The sequence below is a fragment of the Hyperoodon ampullatus genome (assembly GCF_949752795.1).
Source record: "Hyperoodon ampullatus genome assembly, chromosome: 2".
Lineage (NCBI taxonomy): Eukaryota > Metazoa > Chordata > Mammalia > Artiodactyla > Ziphiidae > Hyperoodon > Hyperoodon ampullatus.
The window spans coordinates 58,807,348-58,828,096 of NC_136915.1; the positions used below are offsets into that span (position 1 = coordinate 58,807,348).

The 20,749-nt window shown below is 38.0% G+C and overlaps 1 protein-coding gene across 1 annotated transcript in view; it reads right to left on the reverse strand.

The window, feature by feature from the left end:
* LOC307064470 (uncharacterized protein C1orf141 homolog) overlaps nt 1-11,071 on the reverse strand; it is a gene marked incomplete at both ends in the record, with an annotated part of 45,028 nt that extends 33,957 nt beyond the window's left edge. Inside the window, 2 exons of the mRNA XM_079721063.1 lie at nt 7,182-7,339; nt 10,997-11,071. Of these exons, the coding sequence (XP_079577189.1) occupies nt 7,182-7,339; nt 10,997-11,071 (233 nt within the window). The remainder of the gene's footprint in view (nt 1-7,181; nt 7,340-10,996) is intronic.
* Nucleotides 11,072-20,749: the final 9,678 nt, after the last annotated feature.

Sequence of the window (20,749 nt, forward strand, 5' to 3'; positions counted from 1 at the left end):
GTCACCTGCACACACACTGGGTTGTGTTACAGGAATGGAACCTTGAGTTTAGGGAACCCAAATCTTTTATAATGGACAGTAATATTCCTGTTCTTGTTCAGAGGAAGGCTCTTTCTCTGTCTTCTGAGGCTGTCTGTCATACAAATGTCCTTGAAAAGATAGGAACAAAGGCAGCTAGTGCTTCTGCTCACAAGATGTACAGAAATACAGGAGACCCATGGAGAATTTTCCCCCAACAGTAGGAAGAAGGAATGGGAGGGATAAGAGCCTAGGAATAAAAATTGTGTTCCTAGCACTGGGTTTTCATAGAATATGAGGAATGGAACTGGAGTTATAAATTTGGTAGGTTAGTTCACTAGCATAAATTTATAAATCTGTTTTTTGTAAGTTGTATTGGTTTGGGGCTACTCGAATTTTTAAAAATTCATCCTTTTCCCTCTCCCACCTTTTTTGTCTTATAGTTAGAAAAATTCCCTGTGAAATTACATCCTGTTGCAGTTGAGTTAAAGGGAATACAAGTAAAGGCCTTGATTTGTGCTGCATGGCTGGAATTAAAGGAAGGCTGCTGCATGTGTCTGGGATGGACCATTGAAGTGGCACTGGCAAACAAAGGAAGAAACCCAGAGAAAAGTACAGCTCAGATGGAAGGATGAGGTTGAGCTAAAGCTGTCTCTTCCCAACTTGAAATCTCTTATGGACTACTTACCTGGTAGTTCTTTGGAATGTTTTATGTTTTTATAGAACAGCCACTTTGAGATGGAAGTCCAGAGTTTCATTCAGACACCATGGGAAAATTTCAAATGCATTTTTGTGTAGTAAAGATACCCAGATTGGATCTTTATTTTATTCATATTTAATTTAAATTTGGATAAAAATATTTCTCCAAGTCCCTCAGAAAGAATAAGCAGTTTACATTCTAAAGTCTTTCATATCCAAAAACTCGTCTTTCTTTCGTTCTCAAATATAAATGATGATTCATCCGAATAGCAGATTCCTGGATTGCCATTTTATTAGAAGTTGAAAATCGTTTACTATTTTCTAGCCTCAGAGATGCAGGTGAGACATATGAAACTGATTTGCTATCCTTTCCTTTGTAATTAACCGTTTTTTTCCTGTGCCTTTGGAATTGGGTAATTTTACCGTAAGTCTAGCACTTAGTAACACTTTTGATCTGAAGATTCAAGTCTGTCTAAGCAAAGGGCACTTTTTTTCTTATATTTCTTTGATTATTTCCTCACCATCTGTTTCTTACTCTCCTGCTTTATGTATTAAATATATTTTTTCATACTGAGTATCCTGAATGTATCTACATGTCTCTTTTCAAACTGATTTCCATTTTTTGGTGTTTTTATAAGATTGTGCCTTTATTTGATCTTCTAGATTACCAATTCAGTCTTCATCTGTATTCTATTTTTAATTTCCCTACTCAGTTTTTGATTCAAAAATGTCTATTTTTTTTAAATCCCCTTTTCTCCAGTTTACTCTCCTTAAGAGAGATATTTTCTAAAGTTCTCTTCTGTTTCCTCCCATAAGTCTGCCTCGTTAGGAGTCAGGTACCTGTTCTGATTGTTTGACTTCATCTCCATCCTTTATATGAGTCCCCTTAAATGACCTGTGGTTTCTCTTTACTCATTTCAGTGAGTGTGGGTTCCTGCAGCACCTATGAAGGTCAGGCTATTTGGGTCTCAGGTAGTATCAGGCAGTGAGAGAAGATTCTTTTGCAGTGATCAGTGGTAAACAAGCTGTCATGAGAGGGTCTCACATGACAGCTGAGGGAGTGAGAAATGAAGAGCCCTCCAGAAATGGTTCTCAAACCGCTAGTTGTATATTAGAACCATCCGGGGTGCTCTGAAAAAGCACCTATGCCCAGACTCTTCCCTACTAGTTAAATCATGATCTCTAGGGCAGGGCTCAGTGCATTTTCCAAATATTCTGAAGTGAGCAGCCACTGCTGAGAAGCTTTGCGGGAGAGTCTCAGGTTTCTCCAGGTATGAGCAATAAGTGGGAGCCCTCTTCCAGCTGCAGGGAAGAGGAAGCATCCAGCCCAGAAGTGAAGCTCTCTCCACAGAGAGCTGGAGGAGGCAAGGCTGTTACCTGCCCAGAATCTTCATGGGGCCTTTAAGGAGCCTGTGCCCAGGTAAGGGAGAAGTTGTGTGGGTAGCAGCAAGCAAGGCATGAATCTCTGTTTTCACTTACTTAAATGCCTCCTTCTCCTTCCTGCTCCTGTCCCTCCCCAACCCACCTACCTATTATAAGTCACACTTTACCTAGGATTTTATCGTCGAAATGATTGTCATATGTAAACATGGCTCGTGTATCTCATTATTTATTTATTTATTTGTTTGTTTGTTTGTTTATTTATGGCTGTGTTGGGTTTTTGTTGCTGCGCGCGGGCTTTTGCAGCGAGCGGGGGCTACTCTTCATTGCGGTGCACGGGCTTCTCATGTGGAATTTGACCAGTTAAACTTCACTATAGGCTGTTACCATATTCTCTATATTTCATTATCTTTCCTGTATGCAAGTTTATCTTTCTGTCATAAAAATATTTCTGAAAGGAATATTATTTTGAATTTATTTTTAGGAAAATAATTCTTCTAATGAGAAGCCCCTATTAATCTAAATCTGTCTACTTACTCCTAAATTGTTTCCTATGTTTTACCACTTAATAAATGGTAAAGTTGCCATTTTCACCTGATAATCCAGTACTGAATGCTTAGGTATTGAAGAACTCACTTTGTTTCTCTTTAAACATTTTTTATGTTCCAGGTAATTTTCTAAAGTGAGTATGGCTCTTCTGTAAAAGGTCCAATTATGAAAAGTTGCAAAGAATAGATTTGGTGTTTATTGACAAATCTTAAAGACTATGTACAAATGAAAGGCAAAAGACTGAGACTTTTGAAGGATTATAAAACTCTCTCTGTATCAGGAAAGTAATCTTAGGAAGGTCCTTCCAGCAAATTCTGGGTATTTGTGGTCATCACTTTTTTTTTTTTTTTGCAGTACGTGGGCCTCTCACTGTTGTGGCCTCTCCCGTTGCAGAGCACAGGCTCTGGACGCGCAGGCTCAGCGGCCATGGCTCATGGGCCCAGCCGCTCCGCGGCATGTGGGATCTTCCTGAACTGGGGCATGAACCCGTGTCCCCTGCATCGGCAGGCGGACTCTCAACCACTGCGCTACCAGGGAAGCCCTGTGGCCATCACCTTTATCAGTTCCCTTTTATCCGAGAAAAATGCAGAAATCCTGAGATAATAGTTACATGGAAAAGATGACTCTGGGAGTAACTGAAAAAGAAGCCCTACGCATTTTAATGGTTTTCAATCCTAGCTTTATGTAAGAATCATCTGGGAAAATCTTTAAAATAGTAATGCCTGGGACCTACTCCAAACTAAAGTTGAATCCAATTACTTTAAAGCTTCCCAGGTAATACTAACATGCAGGTGGGTTGAAAACCACTGCTCTGAAAACAAAGCTCAGCTACAAATCAGGTAGCACCAGGTTGAGCATTGCTATGATATTCAGCAAGCCAAGGAGAAACATGGAACTGATGTCAGTGTTGGGCAGCATGGTTATAGTGGGACACAGTTAGAGGAGGGACTCATCCAGCTAGAGGATGATGACCCTGGACCATCAGTGTCAGCATCACCTGGAAACTTACTAGACATGCAAATTATTAGGCCCCAGCCCAGACCTACAGAATCAAAAACTCTGCCAGTGGGGACACCCAATCTGTGTTTTAACGAGTCCTCCATGTTTGAGAACCACTGGGCTAGAGCAGGGTTTCTCCATCGTTAGTGTCCATGGGAATCACCTGGGGGAATCTTGTTAACTGCAGCTGTGGTCTGGGATGGGGTCAGAAATTCTGCATTTCAAACAAGCTGCCAGGTGATGCCAATGCTGCTGGATGATGCCAATGCTGCTGGGTGGAAGACAACACTTTGAATAGCAAGAGACCAGAGATCAAAAATGAAAGAGGCATACAGTTACCAGGAGTTACTATGGTACTGGTGGTGGTGGTTATGATGTAAGGTTTAGGCTAAGCTGAAAGCTGTGTGACTCAGATCTGACATCTTGGCTCAGTGTAGGAGTGAGGTTTGTGAGCACTGGTGGAGGCTGGTACCCTCTTATAATTAACGTAACTTATAAGACCAGGAGCTGCATCTCAAGATTTGGAGGAATTAAATCTGTGCAATATAGCCAGTGTAATCAGCATATCATTGTTGATATGGGGAAAAAACTTACCGCCTGGGCTTCCCTGGTGGCGCAGTGGTTGAGAGTCCACCTGCCGATGCGGGGGACGCGGGTTCGTGCCCTGGTTCGGGAGGATCCCACGTGCCGCGGAGCGGCTGGGCCCATGAGCCGTTGCCACTGAGCCTGCGCGTCTGGAGCTTGTGCTCCGCGGCGGGAGAGGCTACAACGGTGCGAGGCCCGCGTACCACAAAACAAAAACAAAAACAAAAACAAACCACTTACCGCCTTATGCTCTGTTATTTAAGTAATCGTTCCGCTATGGCTGAAAAAGGACTCACTGCAAGATGATTGGCTTCTTAGAACAGGCAGTTTCCGGAGATACTATAAATTCTAATAAAAGGTTAGGTTCTCTGAGGAGCCCCCATAATTTTTAATGACCTCTTTTGCTATTTAATGATATTTCTAAAATCCAAATCTGAGTATGCACTGCCCTGTTTAAACCCTGCAGCAGTTCCTCACTGAAGGAGATTATCCAGAGTGCTTTACCTGGCTCATAAGGCCTTGGTGATCTGGCCTTTATTTACCCCTTTAGCCTCATTTCTTACCAATCCACCTCCAGTCTCTACCCCATATCCCTTTCAAGTCTAGCAACACTGAACTACTTTTGGTTCCTCAAATGATCTGGGCTTTCCTTTGCTTCTGGCTGACCCTTTGTTCATGTTATTGCCTTGGCCTGGAATCAATTTCTCTCTTTTAAATCTTGTTGCCTCTTCACTAACTCTCTGGATCTCACCTGGGGGGCCACCTCCTCCAGGAAATTTGCAGATCCTCACATTAGGAATCTCTCTGTGGCAACTGGTGTTTGCCCGTTCGCTTATCTGAATCTCCATTGAAGAGATATATTTCACTCTTGCTGTCATATGCCTAGAGTATAGTAGTCACTCATTAAACACTTGTAGAATAAAATCAATAAATTAAAATTACAGTCGTATGGGATAGCAGAGCTACTGTTAACAAAAATTAAAATGAAGTTGTCTGTAGAATTCTTTATTTGAACTTGGTTTAGGGCCAATCATTCAAGCATGAGTGACAGTACAAAATTGCCAAAAAGCTACTTGAAAAGAGGCAAATGTTAGAAGTGGTCTTAAAAGAAAAACTCAGAGCCTAGATATGCTGCCAGTTGGACTTATCTGTATGTACCAGGTCCTCTTAATTTCTTCAACCAAATTTTCTTTCTTTTGGCCTAGGTTACACCCTAATTCTTGTGTAAATTCTTGACATTTTCCTGTACTTGTGTGTGTGTGTGTGTGTGTGTGTGTGTGTGTGTGATAGTTTTGGTCCTCTGAGCACCGAGCAAGCAAAATTTACTTGGTCTTTAAATCTTGAAAATATGTGCCTGTTTGTCTTTATTTTAGACTCTGATTTCAAACTTCAACTCAGCCAGACTTAAACAACTCAAAAGGAACATCACTCAGCTATTGATATCATCACTAAAGACAGGATCAATGATGCCTTTATAAACTACTTATAAACTACAGAAAGGAAAGGGAAAGCAACAGTATCATCCTGGAAAATACTGTCATAAAACACACTGCACGTTATCTTTAAATGTGTCTAATGGGTCATTAGCCATATATTATGCTATCACATAATGATATACATATATATAAATTCAAAAATATAAATATATACAAATATAAAATATATATAATTACAATTATATAATACATAATATATAATAAGATATTATTTTTCCCTTCTCTACATGCCCAACTTCCATTTTATGTAACTTTTTCTATGTATTATTAAAATATTCTATTTTAACATGGATAGTTCTATAAATGATTTCAAAGTAAAAGTATTGGCTGTATCTACATAAAAACAAAGTAGTAGTGAAAGAAGTTTGTGATAAAGCTGAATTACATAAACCACTAATATTTATTTGTGTTAGGAACAAACTCCTTTTTCTTATGGCTGCACAATGGAAACATGTTCTGACATCCTGGTAAATCATAAACAACAAAAATCTGAGTAAACTGTATTTTGAGTCTAAATGATCTTGTTTTACTTTAGATTAAGACACATTTGTCCAATTGTCTTCTAGACACCATCACCTGGATGCCCCACAGGCATCTAAAACTTAACATATCCAAAATAAAGCTCAGCATTTCTCACTCTAATCTCTTATCCACTCCAATCTGCTTTTCATCCTATGATCTCCACCTAAATACATCTAGTACACCAAGACCAAAAGCTGGAAATCATTCTGTTGAATGTGGTAGTGATAAGAGCATAGGCTCAGAAATCAGACTGCTATGTCTAAATCCAGCTTCTGCCACTTGTTAGCTTTGTGACTTTGGGCAAGTTATTTTACTTCATCAAGACTTGGGTTTGGCATCTGTAAAACTGCACTTAATACACTGATTTACTACAGAATAAATGAGGTAAGAACACACTACCACCAATGTCCAATTGATTTGAAGTCCTATTGATTCTACACCTGAGTATTTCTTTTGTCTGGGCTCTCCTCCACATTTCTGATGCCTAGAAAATTATATAGCATTACATACATACACAATGCCAGTGAAAGACCAATTATTACATATTCAGGCTACCCCTTGTAAGTACACAGAGAAACTGCCTTATTTAGTTTTCTAGGTTTACCTTTTTTTTGCAGTATATTGGTTAAAGTTTGAAATAAATCCTGACATTAATTTGAGGCAATATAATAAAGCTCAAGAAGTCTTTCTTTAAAAATCTGGAATTATAATTACTATATACAATTATCATCTGTAATAGTGAAATATTATAATAAATATTTTATAAACTAGGAATATTCAGAATGCTAATCTAGCATATTATAACTCATAACCATTATGAAATATACCTGTTTGACAAAGCTTACATTTAATATAGATTGCATAATCTAAGACAAATATAAAATAATGCTTCAAAAGTTCAAACTGAAAGTTTGAGGTAGTTATGATGATTACCTTTTTGTTTTTTTAATGCCATATGACCTGTCTTTTGTGATCTTTGATTCTGCCTCAGATAGGGAGGTAGCAATATCCTTTTCAAATTCCAACTGAAAATCAAATGTCAGGGGTATCACTGAAATCTTTTTCTTTACTTCACTCTGAAGGCAGTTTTTCTGCAGCAAATCCAAAATATAACTCAGTGAAAAAGGGAGCACTTTTCATATAAGGAAAATCTGGTATGGAAAGGACAAAATTAATCTCACTTCATACATACACACACTCACACACAAAATTTATGTGGCAGGCAACAATAGAAAAATAATGCAGACTGAAAACTGGAGGCCTTGTGTACCAACTCTTTTTCTATCTGTGAAATGAGGGTGTTGGACTAGATGATCATGAAGTCTCCCTCCAAAATCTAAAGTCCAGAATTTAAGAATGACCTATATATTTAGCAAAGACAATATTGATACATAGAGTTATTGGAACTACAGCTGGCAGCTCTCTCCAACCTGCTCTTCTCCCTGGAGCCACACACATGGTGGAACATGAGCCAGAAATAGAGTTAAGAAAGCAATCAAAAGAGAACTTTGTTCAAATATTTATATAGATGGACTGAAGAGGGAAAAGGGTAAAGCTAAAGAGTGAGTTAGGAGCCGAAAATCTTCTTTAATACATTCTGTCAGAGCACAGCACAGAGGAATAAAGAGAAAAAAACTTGAAAAAGAAGTCAAAGGATATGGGAACTTCTGTTTCTGCCAGTGAGGGATTAAGTGCTACAGGAATTGCCCTTCTGCTCTACACAAGTAGAAAAACCAGCCAAAGTATGTGAAAACAACTACCATCAGGCATTAGGAAACAGGCAGAGCAGGGCCATGATCCCTGAAGAAAGGGAAACAAATTAGGTAAACCCTACAATAGCCTAGCTTACTTCTTGGAGGCAATTTCTGGACTGACGCACAAGGAGGGGGAACTTAAACCAAAGCTTGTGGCTCTGACCTTGTTGAGTCTGAGAGACAGACCCTGCACCAGCAATCACACTCTTGGGCATTCACCCCAGAGAAATGAAAACTTACATTCATACAAAAACCTGTACACAAATATTCATAGCAGTTTTACTTCATCTTATTTTTTTTAGCAGCTTCATTTTTAAAAGTAAAATATTGAAAACAACCCAAATGTCCTTCAATGGGTGACCAGTTGAAACTCTGTACATCCATATAATGAAATACTACTCAGCAATAAAATTTATATATTATTTATCATATAAAAGCTATTGCTGGGCTTCCCTGGTGGTGCAGTGGTTGAAGTCCGCCTGCCGATGCAGGGGACACGGGTTCGTGCCCCGGTCCGGGAAGATCCCACATGCCGTGGAGCGGCTGGGCCCGTGAGCCGTGGCCGCTGAGCCTGTGCATCCGGAGCCTGTGCTCTGCAACGGGAGAGGCCACAACAATGAGAGGCCCGCGTGCCGCAAAAAAAAAAAAAAAAAAAAAAAAAAAAAAAAAAAAAAATCTATTGCTTCATGCAAAAACTTAGACGGACCTCAGGGGCATAGTAAAATAGTCAATCTCAAAATTTTACACACTGAATAATTCCATTTATATACCATTCTCAAAATTACAAAATTATAGATATGGAGAACAGATTAGTCCTTGCTGGGGTTAGAGACAGAGAATTGAGGTGAGGGCATGGATACAAATATAAAGAAGTAACATGAGGGAGTACTTTCATAGGATGGAAGTGTGCTGTGTCTTGATTGCGGTGATTTCCGTAAATCTGTAGCGGGATAAAATTGCATAAAACTACAGACCCAAATGAATGAAGGTTAAAAAATGGTGACAACTCAATAAAGTCTGTAGTCTAGTTAACAGTAATACGCCCGTGTCAATGTTGGATGTGACTCATACTGGTTTTGCTATTGAACTACAACTCTGTAAGTTGTCACCGATAGGGTCAACTGGGTGAAAGGCACATGGAACTCTTTGTACTATTTCTGCAACTTCCTGTGAGTCTATGATTATTTCAAAATAAAAGTTTTTAAAAGATTAAAAAACAATTACCAAAGTGATTGATATACTATATTTCTTTTTTTGTCAATAGAAAAAAATAGATAATCCACCTTCATAAATGTATATGTATATATGTACATGTATATTTATATTATGGATATTTGTAAGTAAAGATAAATGTATGTATACATACAGATATTCATACTTGTATATCTTTGTAAGAGTACAAAAGATGTGGATGAATAAACTTCAACTGCTAAAATGTGTCTGTCTCAGAGGAAAGGATTAGAGGGAAGAGGCCAAAGACTATTAATATTTCTTTATATAATTTTCCTTTGTATAATTTTCTTTATACATATCTATATGTTGCTTAACTTGTTTCCAAAAATATAATTTGAAAATTAAGAAAAGGTTTTAAAAATGATTATATATACTTTCAGAAGAATCTCCAGAGAATTTTCTATCAGTAACACATGAATAGTAACACAAAATGAGAAAATATGTGGAAATGCTTTGCCCAAACTAAGCTCCCAGGAAAAGTAAGAATTATTATTACTAATTATAACTTAAAATTTTATGTAAAAGGGAATTTCATGACAAATTTAATAGATTTATCTCTGATTATATTTTTTAAAGTATATTACAATTCATTTTAAACAAAAAATAAAAAAGCAACAAACTTTGGGGTGTCAAAGTCTAAAAGGTTTGCTTTAGTTAAGTTACCCCTGGTTTGCTATTCAAAATTTTGATAGCTATAACAGAATTAATTTATTCCATTTTTCAGTATTCCTTTATTTTCTGAATGAAAGGAGATAATTATGAAAAATTAAAAAGAAACCAAATTATTATTCAAACACCAACGTTTTCATTTTCAAATTGCAAATATGTTCATTCACTTAAGAGTTCCTCTCTGTGATGTCTTCCTTGATTTCTCAGACTCTATTGTTCCTTATATATGCCTCATTTATTCACATTGTTATATTATTTTACAGATTGCTCACATATGGTAAAAAATCTGGTGTTTCAGAACTGTATTCTTTATTAATATTTTATATTGAATTTTATAAGAGACTCACCCTTTTTAGTTTAATTATTTTCTATGAACTTTATTTCTAATTTGGTAGCTATACCAAATATTTTCTTCCTTTTAATGAACCAGCTAAACAAGTTTTTATGTTTAACAGGTTAGTAAGAACTATAGGAGTAGTCATATTTACTATTTGACTGCTTAGGATTCTTTTTTTTTTAATTTACTTGTTTTATTTATTTATTCTTGGCTGCGTTGGGTCTTTGTTGCTGCGCGCGGGCTTTCTCTAGTTGCGGCAAGCGGGGGCTACTCTTGGTTGCGGTGAGCGGGCTTCTCACTGTGGTGGCTTCTCTTGTTGTGGGGCACGGGCTCTAGGCACATGGGCTTCAGTAGTTGTGGTTCGTGGGCTCTAGAGCACAGGCTCAGTAGTTGTGGTGCATGGGCTTAGTTGTGGCACATGGGATCTTCCCGGACCAGGGCTCAAATCCGTGTCCCCTACATTGGCAGGCAGATTCTTCACCACTGCATCACCAGGGAAACCCAGGATTTTTTTTTAAGCAGGTTAGATACATCATAACCAAATACGGCAGCTAGGTAAAAGTTACCTTGTATATTTAATTAATTCTTTAGAGTATTACATAGATGACTCTTTCAACTAATATAATTATTTGTTTTTTACAAATTGGTTTGTAGCCTCATACTAATGCATCATTAACTAAGAAATTTAAAAAAGTTCACATTTGAAATGATAACCTTTTAATGGAAAATTGAATTTTAGCCTATATTTTACAAACCTTTGCTCTTATGGCCAAGAGTGTCTTTGCTTGCTCATCCAGAATATTTAACTTCTCTAAGATTTTTTTTGCCATTGTCAGTCAGTAAATTCCTATTTTAAAAGGAGGGGGAAAAATAATAAATCTCCAAAGCAATTAAATTTAAACATATAATCAATTATTTAGGCATAAATTAAGAGATCGACCTTTACAATACTGTTTTAGGTAAAGAAAAGAACTGTATAGATCATGGAATAAACCACAGAATTGTAGAGGTATGCAAGTTTTTTAGATAGAAGCTCATATGATCAGAATTCCCAGAAGCATGTGGGCCCCAGGAATTTTTAAATGTATGATAAAGGTGAGTTGGAGAAACTTCAAGATTACTGTATGAGAACCAGATGTGACTCATACCTGAAGCAAGGGCATGCAGCTTGATTTATACCTATTTTCTTTTTGTCATGATTTAATTTTAATGAAAGTAAATAAGAAGAGCTCACATTTATAGAATTACATTCAAATTAAATTGGTCAATGATCCAAAACTGTTAATACAGCACTTAGAAGACAATCAGTCACACAGAAGGAGCAGCAAACAAACTGGTGAGGTTCTGTTGCCATAATAGTTCTTATTTTCCAGCTAATTAACTTGCTGAAAATTTCATCTGGGGTCAGATGGTCCACATTAGTTTTGGGGACCTGAGTGTCAGTCATCAGGACTTGGTCTAATTTATTTCCACTTTTGGATGAGAAAATTAAAAGCCACAAAGTACCTTACAATGCAATACAAATTAGCTAGGGGCAGAGTGGAGGCAAGGATCAGGAATATTAACCCAAATCTCCCTGTATTTTATTTACTTTTAAAACTTGAGTAGACATTTATGCATTTGACACATCTTTGCTCAGTGAATTGAATGGGCTCCAGCGGCATTTAAATGTAAAAGTTCACAGAAACTATTTTTATTAATACTTTTATTAATACATTAATATTTCTAATGAACATCAATGTCAACACTAAGGTCCTTTCTAGCTCAAAAAAATTTTATGCGATGTCTCCCATATTGTATATTATTCAATAAATATCACACAGAGACAATAAAGCATGAAAAGACAAGAATTAAGAATCCTATGCCAAAAGCTCATATTATTTTGTACTTGGTTTCTTTTAGCTCTCTTTTCTACTTTCTTTCCTTTACTACCTATTGCCCTGGGAGTGAATTCCTGGTGCTCTGCTAGTGTCTTTCCATCCCAGCATGCCCTCTGACATTTTGCTACATCTAAATACTTCACCTCTGTCCCATGATGTAATCCAGTGTGACAAAGGGCTTTTGTGGGCTATGAGGCTGTGGGCAGATAGCCTGCCTTGTTGTGAACCACATAACCTTGGGTTGCAGGTTGGAAAGGAGAGAGGCAGGGCAAGGGTGTTAGCACAGTGTGAATGCCTCAGACTCTCTGGGTCTCCTACAGGAGAGGAGGGGAGAGATTTTGGAAGAGAATAGAGATTATCTGGATGCTATATACTGTCTTTTCAGATTCAGGAACCACCCCTCTTATATAACCTAAAAACAACTTCAGGAATTTTAGTTTCTGTGTTTCCCTTAAACATAATATGACTTCAAGTATGGGGAAGGATGCTATATTTCTCACCAAAATTTATTTTATTGGGGACAAATGTTTCTATTTCTAAATGAGAGAGGTAAATAACTAGAGGAACCGGCATATTGAAACGAATGCATTTCCAAGTTTGGGGAAGGTAAAAATTACATGAGGGAACTGAGACATGCTGCTTACTGTGAAAGGGATGGAAAGCAGGTCCTTTTAAAGGGTAAAAGTCTTATGCATCTTACTTTTAGAGTCCCTCATCTTTAACAGCACATCAGACATTTTAAGCTATACCACATCATCTCATTTTTTACACACACACACGCACACAGAGCTGCAATTTGAAAGAATTTTTATGTTTTTGATTTAAAATTATTTTGCTATGAGTAAGTTATTTAGCTATGATATGATTTCTGGCAAGTCACTGTGCATATCATGGGTTTCTTTGAAGTGAAGAATACGGAATTTGACACTTAATGAAATTGATGGAATGTTATTAGTTTCAGTTTTGCAGTTTTATTTTCATATTTTGGAACCAATACTTCCTTTTTCAGTCTGCAAATGCTTTCATAGGTCTTTGGCAATGTGCCAATGGTTCCCAGTGGAGGAAGGGCACTGGGAGAAAGTGGAGGTGAGACTAACACTACAGACTAACTTGCTTGCTTTCATCATTATACCAAGGGCTCCAAGGACCTAGCTGTGTCTCTTCAAGTAAATGCTGAGAGCAAAGGAATATCAGGTCTAATTTGACGATGCATCCCAACGGCTTTTGCATGAAGTAAAAACTAATCTTTTGATGCAAAATGCATCTACTGTATTAAACGTTCCTCAATTTGACCTTCTGTGTTTCAGTCCTTTCTTTTTTTTTTTTTTTTTTTTTTTTGCGGTACGCGGGCCTCTCACTCTTGTGGCCTCTCCCGTTGCGGAGCATAGGCTCCGGACGCGCAGGCTCAGTGGCCATGGCTCACGGGCCCAGCCGCTCCGTGGCATGTGGGATCTTCCCGGACTGGGGCACGAACTCGTGTCCCCTGCATCGGAATGCGGACTCTCAATCACTGTGCCACCAGGGAAGCCCTTAATGTCTATTTTAAACCAGCATATTGACTTCATACTTCTGCTTCATATTTATACTTCTATGGGCATAAGTTCTGCTTCATTGTCCTATTTCTATGAGTATACATTTTCATTTAATGACAAACATTTCATTTGGCCTCCAGCTACTAACTCTATTACATGAAAGACACTGTGCTAGGTATTCTACTAAATTTATTGAGTAAGTTGGCACCTGGCAGATATTTTTCTTGTGACACCCCTCTTCCTAGGCAAGGCAAATAGTCTCTCCTATTTCAGGTAAGAACTTCTTCAACTTCCACTTCTCATATCAATGTCTCATCGGCATCCATTCCCATCTCACCTGTATTTTAATTTTAATAGAAGTGTTTCCTCTCTCATCCAAAGCTAATCCCTCCCAAATACTCTAGGTTCTACCACCTCTGGCCTCCTAAAAGAATTACTTCCATTTTTTATCCCCTCTTTCCTCTATCTTTCATTGGTTTTCTTCCCCAATTTCTTCTCCTTAGCATGTTCAAGTCTCTTCTATTTAAAAAAAGAAAAAAGGAAAAAATTCCTCCTCTAACCTTACTAGCCATTATTCTCTCTCATCTTCCCTTTATTGCCAAATTTCTTAAGCTAGTTGTCTATACTTAGGTTTTCTAATTTTTTACATCCCTTTTCCTTCTCAGTCAGCCATCATTTGACTTCCTCTTAAACTAGTCCTCTAAATCTGCTCTCATAAGTGACCAGGGTCACCATCTTATACATAGGTGGGCACTTTTCTGCTCTTATTTACCTTATTTGAGTTTTTATAACTTTTGCTAATGTTGACCATGCCTTTCTGTGGGTCTCCCTTCTCTTGGTTTCTGTGACAACAGTCACATCTTCTTGCCTTCTCTGAACATTCCTTGCCAATGTCTTCAACTTGCTCTTCTTTCTCAGACTGCTTCCTAAATACTAGTGTTCCTAAATGTTCAGCCATCTTTTCCACTATTCCATATATTCTTCCAGGATGAGCTTCCAAACCCAAACCATGGGTTTGGAAGTAAATACCATTTATTTCTATAGAAAATCTCTCTTCTGAGTTCCAAACCTATATACCTCACTCAATCCAGATTTCCCACAGGTAGCCCAAAGGTAGGTCTAAAAGTAAATCCATTCTTCTGCTCCCTTAGCCAAAAATCTCTTCCAACCTTTATTATCACATAGGCATCTCTTTATTATCACACAGATTGTATCTTAGGCAACCAGCCCATAAACTTAGGAGTTGTATGGTTCTCAATCCTAGTTACACTGCAGAATGAACTCAAACGGTTTGAAGAAATACAAATTCCCAGTTACCACCTCAGATCCACTAAGTCAGGATTTATGGAGGTAAAGACCCGGGATCTATTTTTTAAAGCCATTGTGATTCAGCCATTCCCCAAACCAGAATTTTGTCACCACTCTCCTGGAAAACTCCCTCCCACCCTTTCCCTAAGTATACAACAGTCACTTTCTCTTGTATATGCTACATCCTACATATCTTTTTGGTTTTCTTCCTCTTATCCATTCACATTGCTATTGCCTCAGTTTAAGATTCCATAACTTGTTGTCGGGATTATTGTAGTAGTTTCAAAATATATCTGTACATTTGTTCCATCCTATCCATTTTATTCTTCACTTTTGCCTGAATTATTCTTTTCAAGAAAAATACAATCACATGCCTCCCTGATTGCAGCTTCAACGCCTCCCTATAGCTTTCAGGACAAAGGTCAAGCTCCTTGATTTATCATGCAAGGCTCATGGTTTGGCCTCTGACTAAGCCTTTAACCTCAGCTGCCTCTCCCTCACGTATACTTGATATTCCAGTCCTAATGAACAACTTGCAATTCTTGAATGTGTTGTATTTTCCTTTACTTGTTGCTTTGTCTTTGCAGTTCCCTCTGCCTACAATGCTGTTATCCATTCCCTGTATTTCTAAGTCCCATTCATCTCTCAAGACCCAATACAAATAACACCTCCGCTGGGAGGCTTTCCCTGATACACTGTGATTTAGATGTCCAACGTCTGTGTTCACATGATAGTCTATGTATACTGCTATCCTAGTACTTAATCACAGTTTATTAAAGCATTTGATATACTTTATTCCCCCCTATACTGTTTCTTGAAGGCAGGAACCATGTCTAATTCATCTTTGCATCCCTAATACCTAACAAACTGAATAAATGAATTAACCATCAGCCATAGAGGAAATGGAAAACAGTAAATGCTACACTTGCTTTCATCCTGCATTTACATTTATGAGTATACATAAATCTTTGACAGAGTCCTCTTGAGGTTCTTCTAGATCAAGCCATAGCATTAAAAAACATTGCTTTCTCTCCCACCTTCAAACTTAGAAAGGCAGCATAGTATACTGGTTAAGAACATGGACTCTAAAATAAGACTGCCTGGGTTTGAATCCTTGGCTCTGCTACTTACCAGCTGTATGACTGTGGGCTAATTGCCTAACCTTTCTGTGTTGTCCCATCCATAAAATGGGAATAATAGGAGGACCTACTTCATGGGGTTATGAGGTTTAATTGAGTGAATACAAGTGACACATTAAGTGTTTGATAAGAAAAGAAGTAATATAAGTAATGATACACTTATCAGTTAGGGTTAAGATGGTGAGATTACGTATAAATTCTGCAAAATGCATGTTCCTCATATGCATATCATTTTGGTTTTTTCTGCATACCTTCCACTATGCAATCACCAATGGTTTCCATACGTCTTATGGCCTACTTGCTTCCTTCACAGTATATTTCTTCAATTATACCTGTACCAAATGCTTGGAACTTGGGAAACAATAAGTATTCAGCAAGTCAGTATCTTCTATTTTAATCCAGTAATCCAGTATCTTCTAATTTAATCCAGAAATTCAGTATCCTCTGTACCATGTCATCTATTATCTTGTTTCCTTCCCTTCTCTAATTTTCTCATAATTTTACTTCTCAATTTTTTATTAAATTCTTATTCTGAGTTCAGTGAACAGAAACTAAAACTCATTGTCCCATAAAGTGTTAGTGTAGGCCTTGAATATATAGTAATGTTTAGGGACACTACCTTGATAAGCATTACTATGTTGCCATACTGGAGACTCATCCAAAAACAAAATTAGTTTGTGTTCAAGTAAATAGATCTACTCATCCCCCTTTCAACTGATATATTAACTAGGGGTGAAAGAGATGATCTCACTTCTTAAATACAAATTGCTTGACATTCTTTCATTCTTTGTCCTGGTGACAGTTTCATTTCCTTGTGTGCTCCTATTATACTCTGTCCTTCATTATAGAACTTGGCACATTGTGCTATAGAGATTTACCATTTGACAAATTTCTTCCTCACTGTGTTAAAAGCTCATTTAAAGCAAGAATTGACTTACCTACCTTTGAATCTCAGCACCAGGCAAAGGATTTTACACCTAACTGGGATCTGAAAATTATAATTTAGTTTGGAGATGTCTCTGAATAAAATGGTTTAGGGGGAGTAATCCCAGTTTATCTGTAATGGATGATATTAATTCATGATGATTTACTGGGGATGAAATATGAAGTTGAGTGAATTATAAAATTTGGTTCTTGCCAAATCTAAACTCAGTAAAATTATTTTCAAAGGGAACTTGGATTTATGTTCTTAATTACTGGCTCATTAATGACAGTTTTTTGAAAAAGAACACAATGAAATAGAGAACTTGCCAACTAGAGCAGAGTAAAATCCCCAGTCACTCTCATAGTAAATCATCCACAGGCCTCACTGCAAAGACTTGGCTACATCAACAAACAATTTCAAGGTTGCAAGACCAACATTATAAGCACATTAGAGACTGAGTTGTTACTAAAAATAACAATACCAAACTAAAAAGTTACTTTTAAGAGCATTAATTCATTTTAACAGTTAGCACTTTGAAAATAAAAGTCAAAAACCAACCAAACAAAAAGCCCAACATTGCCAACATAACTGGCTCTGCTAAGAAGACTTCTTCAGCAAGTTGCAAATGTCTCCTATTAAAGGAAGAACTTAGGAAAACTGAAAGTGGCTCTAAACTCACAAACTAAAGAGCAGGACTGAGCAACTGTCTAGAAAATGGGGAGGCTCAAATTAAAATTTACTCCATTATCTGGCTTTACCAGTTCAAATGTTTACTCCTTGCAGGCAAGGCCTCTGTCTTATACTTGTACCTGACACAGTCCACTAAACACTGTATTGAACACATAGTAAGCACTCTGTTAAATGATTACTTTTTGCTCCATAATGAGATAACTGGCTGAATTTCTTTACCTCACATTCCAAGTACACACACAAGGGAATTTTTTTTTTAGTCTAAAATGTTGATAAATGACTAATATTATAGGCTGACTTATGTCACCCCCAAATTTGTATGTTGAAGCCCTAATCCCAAGTATCTCAGAATGTGGATGTATTTGGAGGGAGGGCCTTTATTTTAAAGAGGTAATTAAGTTAAAATGAGGTCATTAGAGTGGGCCTTGATCCACTATGACTAGTGTCATATAGGAAGAGAAGATTAAGACATAGACAATACGCACAAAGACCATGTGAGGACACAGGGAAAAGGCATCCATCTGCAAGCCACGAGAGAGGCCTAAGAAGAAACCAACTCTGCAGACACCTTGGTTTTGAACTTCTAGCCTCCAGAATTGTGAGGAATAAATTACTGTTAAGTCACACCATCTGTGGTATGGTGTTATGGCAGCCCCAGAAAACTAATACAGCCCACAAATCACGAGAACTAATTTAAAAACTCATTATTAGAAGAATTAATTATTAAAGCTGGCCTACGTGCATAGATCCACACCATATAATTTCTTGTCCCCTTTTTGTTATAAGAGAGTGGGAGAGGAAATTGCCTCTTCTTTTTCAAACATTACTATACTAAAATTTGCCGGCCAACCAATTTGAGGTTGGATGGTAAGATTCTAATGGCAAATATCAAAAATGTTTTAAAAGTATGATGTATATGTTCTGGGGAGTATTACTGTGGGCAAACAATGAGATAAAGATTGGAAGAATCCATTGGCAAATTCGAAATCCCACCAAAATTTTTGCAGGAGTGATCAATACCAGCCAGACGGGTCCAGGCCCGTTCTGTCTGTTTTGGGAAGTTTGAAGTGCACCAATTATGCAGCCCAGAGTCGGCTTGCACCACATGCCCGCCCTCCAGTTCTGCTTCCCCAGGGAGCCTCCACCGCAGGAACTGCCGGCAGGGCACAGGTGCACAGGTGCACATGGAAAACAAGGGCCCTGCTCACTCTATGCCTACGATCCTTAAATAGGAAGCCAAAATATCAAAGATGTTTTGATTGAGGAAGCTCTTTAAAATTAAGTATAGAAGAAGCAAAGGTCTTTTCAAGGAACCTGGGAAAAGCCCCTGAGGCCGGCCTCCCACCTGCAGCCCACACTTATCTGAGAAAGCGCGGCGAGAGCAAGCCCGCAACCCAGCGTGATGGTGACACGCCTCTCACCCAATCCCTCCCCAGTCAGATCTCACTGGAGAAATTACTGCGACCAGGGCAGGAAGGGTCTAAGACTTAATAAAACTATGCATTTCTTTATTTTTTTAAATTAATTAATTTTATTTAATTTTATTTATTTTTGGCTGCATTGGGTCTTTGTTGCTGCACACAGGCTCTTCTCTGGTTGCGGCGAGCGGGGCCTACTCTTTGTTGCGGTGCGCGAGCTTCTCTTTGCGGTGGCTCCTCTTGTTGGGAGCACAGGCTCTAGGTGCACGGGCTTCAGTAGCTGTGGCTCGCAGGCTCTAGAGCACAGGCTCAGTAGTTGTGGCACATGGGCTTAGTTTCTCCGTGGCATGTGGGATCCTCCCGGGCCAGGGCTTGAGCCCATGTCTCCTGCATTGGCAGGCAGATTCCCAACCACTGCACCACCTGGGAAGCCCCAAAGCTATGAATTTCTTATTTCGCCTTCCATCTCCATACAAATTTTAATTTCCAGGCTTCCAGCGCCTCCACCTCCCCAGATGGCATCTACTTCTTTCTTTTCTCTTCTGGCTCTGGTAGGTCTTTTCTGCTCACTTTAGCCCCTTGGCAATGTGTCCTGTGTCCACAGAAACAGTTTCCTGAGCTTTCCTTACCTTGAAAAGGTCTTGAGAGCAGAGTTCTCTCTCCTCCAAGGGGTTTTCGACCCCATACTTCTGGCACTAAAAGCCAAAATGACTCACCAAACCCTTACGGATATAAAAACTATTATGCTGAAGACTGGAAGGAGAGAGAGGTTAAGAAAAGAAGAAAATCAAGTAAAAAGAAGTGGGGAGCAGTGACTTTGCTTCTCTTTATTTCCTTCTTCCTTTTGTACTTTCTTGGAAACGCAGAATTTCAAAAAGAAGCTTAAAGCTTCCTCCATGCAGTGTGCAGCTCTGAATGGAAGTTGACAATCTATTTTTGAATACTTGATGAAAGACTGCTTTCATGACTTATGACATTAAACAAACAAACAAAGAAAAGAAAACCCATTCTTACTCCTGAGGCCAAGAAACCGCCCGTGTGATTGCTAAGATCACCCTTGTATTTTACAAGTTGTATAGCAGGTTTGGCCACACACACACACACACACACACACACACACACACACTACACCATTCATACACACCACAGAATAATAATCTAAAAATGACTGACTTGAAAACATTCTTGATTTGCTCAAGAATGGTGGAGCATTTCTACAACAATGATTAATTTTTTAGTCAAGAGTTATATTGATAACTATTTCAGGAATGTGCCTTAACTGATGCAAATCCAAATAGAAGTAAAAGCTTTAGAAAACAGCATTAATCATCACAACACAAGTCCATGCTAGTGGCAATGACAGAACTTGGCAAAAAAAGTAGTTCTAACTATGTAGTAATAAAAATTGAGTTAGAAATTGTTATTCATAGCCAATGTATGAAAAAATTGGAATCAATTTATTTAAATATAAGATTTTCAATGATAAAAGTATAAGGTAGTTTAATTCTATCATATTTTTAAAACCATATCCATTCAAGTACAATGATTTGTATGGAATTGGTAAATAGAATCTAGTGGACATTTGACTAACATTATTATAATGCCTTCACCTCAAA